We start from the raw sequence: 5,278 nt of genomic DNA on the forward strand, positions 1-5,278 counted from the left end.
TGCTCATAGGCACACACTCACACATCACTTGTCCTAGGAAAGTGCACGTGTCAGGCTCAAGCTAATCTGAGCATAATCTGCTAACTGAGCTTCAGTGTACCTCGCAGTAAGTGACTTTGACAACCTCTCAAGTCTCGAATATACAACATAGTACATGTACATGTATCTATACTGTACATACCACCTATAAAAATAGATTTTACAATGCTGTTTGAAAATATATTAGAAGCCAGAAGCCTATGGGAGAAAATATATTCCAAGTGGCCAAAAGCTGCCTAAAATATATTTGTGAAAACTTGGTTATATGGACCAAAATGTTATATACACTTTTCATCACTCATTGTACATTATGAAACAGATGTGAAATGTGTTTAAATAGAACATGTTTTTTTGTGTGTTATTGTTGTTGTTTAATTTAATTTGCATGGTTGCAGGTATAGGTATTGTCAAGTTCTCCATGTTTTTTCTGTCCAGCAGGCTCCCATCAAAATGTCTGGTGCTTCCCAGGAGCCAACTGAGGAGGAGCTCCCTGCCAATCACACAGGTCAGAGGCACATATCAAAGAGCTGGAAACAAATGAAAAATCTAATAGCAAATGAGAAAATAAGTTAGTATTCCTCCTTGCATAGTCTTACTTTTGCAAGTGTAAGTCAATAACAGCTACTGTAACAGACACAAAAGGTTTGATAGATATTTGATCCAAAAGGTAGTGTATGCGAAATCACCATCACCTGTTCTTTGTCAGGAATGCCTGGAAGACAAGCCATTGTCGAAACATTGTTAATTAAATAATTCAAATGAGCAACTATCCAGTGTGTGGATATTTGTCTTTACCCCTGATTAATAACATGTACTGTAATGTATGTATGTACTTTATGTACTTAATGTGCGTGCGTGCGTGCGTGCGTGCGTGTGTTTGTATGCAGGTCCTAAAGGTGTAATTAACGACTGGCGTAGGTTTAAGTTGGACAGTGCGGATCAGAATATCCCTCCAAGGACGAGAGAGCTCCTCAGACAAATGTCTTGTGCACGGGAGGATGATAAGGAGAGACCCCTCAGGAAGGTGTATATACAAACAAAAATAATGAAAAGAAATAGCTTTGACATACCAAAGTTACTGTCAGATATGGTAAATGTCTTTATGTAAATGTAAGGCATTTATAAAAAGCTTTAATACTCTTCCACTCAGCGCTTGTATTGTGGACAGGTGACATTCATTCATACATACATACGTACATACATAGGCCTACATACATACATACTGTAGATAATAGTTTCACAATTGCGTTGCAACTCAACTAAAAACACACAATTCACAAGTCTACAAACATGTACTGTATACATGCACGCATACATACAGTACACATACATACACTAATAAACTCCCCCCTCTCCTCTTTCTCTTCAGATGAGTGTTCAGGAGTATGAATTGATCAAAGAGGAAGACGGACACTTTTTGAAGCGTTACAGAAAGCAGTGTATGCAGGATATGCACGAGCGCCTGAGTTTTGGTCCGACGTTTGAGGGAGTACACGAGCTGGAGAGCGGAGATGTATTTTTGGAGGTGATAGAGAAGGAACATCATCTTACTCTGGTTGTGGTTCACATCTACCAGCCTGGCGTCAAAGGTCAGTTTTTTGTTTGTTTTTTTAAGTTGTACTGTAGTTTCTATGAGCAGTTATCGGAGATATTAAGTCAATAATGTATTTTTTGTTTCCAGACCAGATAAGCCATAACAGGGTAGAGAGGTAATTGAAAGCTCTGCAGTGTGCAGCCCTGGTGGAGACCAACCCCCACCGAGAATGAATCCGACTTGTTAAAGAACACACAGACACAGCTCTCTATGTGTGTACAAAGATTGGACCCGGTCATATGCCTTCTCCAAATCTACATTTGTCTTCTAAGTGGGCTGACCAATTAATCTGAACTAGCACATTGGAATTGATAATTAGTATGCAGAAGGCAATTTCTCCGCGTTCCCCAAATGTAAGCATTTCTGTGAACTCTGACTGGATTAAGACTCCCCCAAGGTGGAGCCAGGGGGAGTGACTCAGAGAGCAGCGCCAGGGTTAATTGATCTTCAGGTGTTTCCAATTGTGTAATTGTGCTCTCCTCTTTATATCCACAAGTTTCCTAGGGCATTGTGGGCATCACTTCCTGCAATTTGATCCCTGATACCTGATCAAATCGACAGGAAGTGATGCCCACAATGCCCTAGGAAACTTGTGGATAGTAGTAGCACGCTGTAGCTGGGTTCAGGGCTACTCACATGGGGCTACCCATAATTATGCGCACATGCACAAACGCACACACCCTGCCCGCTGGCTCAACAGTGCAAAGTTACAAAGGACTTTGATTTAAACGCATAGCAAGCGTCAGATCCAGCGAGGCTGGGATACATGTAGCCTATATAGTGCAGAAGATGTATTTACAAAATGGTCTCATTGTATCGACAACAACCAGTAGCGCTCAGCATGCTACAATGACATAATGACAAAATGTCTAGTCCCTTTTACCTGAACAGTGAAATGTTAAATATTTGCCTGCATATATAGATTCAATGTGCATCATCATTAGCCTTTGAAATGTTCATGACGAATTATCCTAAGCCGGTTCCTAACCCTTATTGAGTAACCCCCTTTCAGATAAATGCCAATGCTAGAACTATACAGATACAATTGCATATACTAGCAATGTTAGAGACACTATTTTAGTGGTCTTCCGGGAGTCATAAAGGGGGGAAATGAAGAAAAGAAAGGAAGAATGTTGATAGTGGCACATACAGTTAATTCTTTTTACATTCTCCATTTCATTGTATAGAAAGAAAGAAAGAGTGAATAATTATGCATTTTTTTTTGCGTGATTATTGCCATTTTGTGTATTGTATTGTTTTTATTTGTTGGTTGTGGTAAATACAAACACAAACCTTGAATGCGTACACAATGAAATGAATGCCTTTCCTCAATGACCACATCACAAAGCTCAAACTTCTAAGCTCTTCTGAAGACAGTTATTTACAACAAATAATTCAAAAATAAATTACCTATAATGTCCTTTTCCATCAGGCTGTGAGGAGCTGAACTCATGTCTGGACTGTCTGGCTATAGAATATTCCAGTGTCAAGTTCTGTCGTATCGATGCAGTGGCCACAGGTGCTGCTGAACGCTTCTCATCTGACGTAAGTATTGTTATCATTAGTATTTACATGATTATACATTTCTAATTGTTTTCCAAAGCCTAAGGGATAATCCTGAAAAATAAATAATAATGTAAAACATTTGCCTAATCTGAATGACCATAATTAATACCTTTTTCTAAACAGACAATTGGAAGGCTTCCCACAGTGCTTTGACAACCTAAATACATGCTTTCATTGCATATATTTCTGAATACAATGTTTACTGTCTCTGAAGTGACATTTTCCTTAACACGCTGACAATTAGCTCAGATGTTCCTATAGCATTTCCTTGTACAGTAACTATTTGTTGCTGTACTTTGATTTCCTCCAGATTCTGCCAGCACTGCTGGTGTACAAGGCCGGTGAGTTACTTGGTAACTTCCTGTCTGTCACCAAACACTTTAATGAAGAGTTCTTTGCTACAGATGTCGAGGGATTTCTCAATGAGTATGGCCTCCTACCTGAGAAGGATTTTACATTGTGTCCTGATGATGATGAAGAAGAGGTAGCAGATGTGGAATAGGAGAGGCAAAGGGAACAGGGGTAATGAGAGTGATGGAAGTGGGTATACAGATGAGGAACTGTGAATGAATAACGTGAGAAGAGGAGACGGATGGAGCTCGTTTACACATTTGACAATGTGGCATTCAACAAAACTAAATCTTGCAGAGATTGTATAGATGAACATAGAACTTCACCTGAAAATAAGTGTTTTCATTCCACAGTAGAAGTCACAGTGAAGTGAGATAGAGAGTGAGGAATGGAAGAAAATGGATACAGTGGACACACACACACACACACACACACACACACACACACACACACACACACACACACACACACACACACACACACACACACACACACACACACACACACACACACACACAGTAATAAATTGAGACAATCTCAGTCTTGTATCCAGTCTCAAGACCACATTTTGATTATCTCAGTCTCGTCTCAGTCTTGCCTGCAATTTTACGCAAGTCTTGACTTGGTCTTGTCTCAGGCCAAAGAGGACCAAGAGGATTTACTGTGACAATAAGGATCTACAGACATACAATGTACAATGTACAGCTCATTGTACTGTTTGTAGATGACATTACAGAGGAAATATATTGAAATACTGCTTGTCAGCCGCAGTTACAGCTCTGTAATAAACGTTGTCCAATAAAATGTTTTCTCCCTGTTTATTTCTATCAATCGATATACTCCCCTAGAATTGGTGTAGGACTCAAGTTGAACAAACTTGCCAATGTTATGTGAAAGCAGGAGTGACAACACTAAATGAAGTCACTAATATAAATAAAGGGGGAAAAAATACGACCATCTTTACTTTACCAGCACCACAACAGTTTCACAATGCACTCATAGTCATGTATATTATTATATGTTTTTTTGTTAGTTTTTTCACCAATGTTTTCACATTAGCAGTTTAACACTGATTGGACAAATGTGGGCGAAAACCCCTATGATAATATTTTAGTATGATAACTTGGGTAAAATAACTTGCAAAGTCAAGCAAAGGATCTACAATACATAATATTGCATACTATTAACAAGACGTATTGATGTAATTTTACCCTAAACTTAATGTACACATTTTCCCAGAGAATGCCACATCTCAAACCCCTGGAGGATTTTTCACATTCTACTTAATCCATGTGTATCTTTTTTATTATTTTGTGAGCGAAAGCAAACAAGCAAACAAGCAAGCAAACAAGCAAACAAGCAAACAAGCAAACAAGCAAACAAGCAAACAAGCAAACAAACAAACAAGACAACTGACTTCATATAGTAGTATTTGGCCTGTGGAGCATCAATGTGCAGTGGTGAACGCTGTGATGGATTTATCTATGGGCCTTCCTTGAGGAGTAAAGGCATGGATAGTGTAGGCCAGACAATAAACAAGGGATGCACTAAAGAAGAGTGGGCACCGCACCTCGATGTAAAATTGCTATAATAGCCAAAAGTACCTAACAGCAACAGTGGGAGGCAGCAATACCGCCAAAGTGCGTCTAATCTGCCGGAAACTCAGAAGAAGAAGCAGGAGGGGCGGACTCCAGTCGCCATGTTTGTAGTCCTCTACAGTGGTTGGTT

General features: G+C 39.4%; 1 protein-coding gene across 1 annotated transcript; it reads left to right on the forward strand.

Moving 5' to 3' along the window:
- Nucleotides 1-489: 489 nt before the first annotated feature.
- LOC311045690 (phosducin-like) lies at nt 490-3,701 on the forward strand (the record flags this gene model as incomplete). The annotated part of the gene is made up of 5 exons (XM_084057648.1): nt 490-544; nt 927-1,063; nt 1,409-1,628; nt 3,066-3,178; nt 3,510-3,701. The coding sequence occupies 5 exons, from the start codon at nt 490-492 to the stop codon at nt 3,699-3,701; spliced, it is 717 nt and encodes a 238-aa protein (XP_083913774.1).
- Nucleotides 3,702-5,278: the final 1,577 nt, after the last annotated feature.

The sequence above is a fragment of the Gymnoscopelus microlampas genome (genome assembly GCF_963454915.1).
Source record: "Gymnoscopelus microlampas genome assembly, chromosome: 5".
NCBI classification, from domain to species: domain Eukaryota; kingdom Metazoa; phylum Chordata; class Actinopteri; order Myctophiformes; family Myctophidae; genus Gymnoscopelus; species Gymnoscopelus microlampas.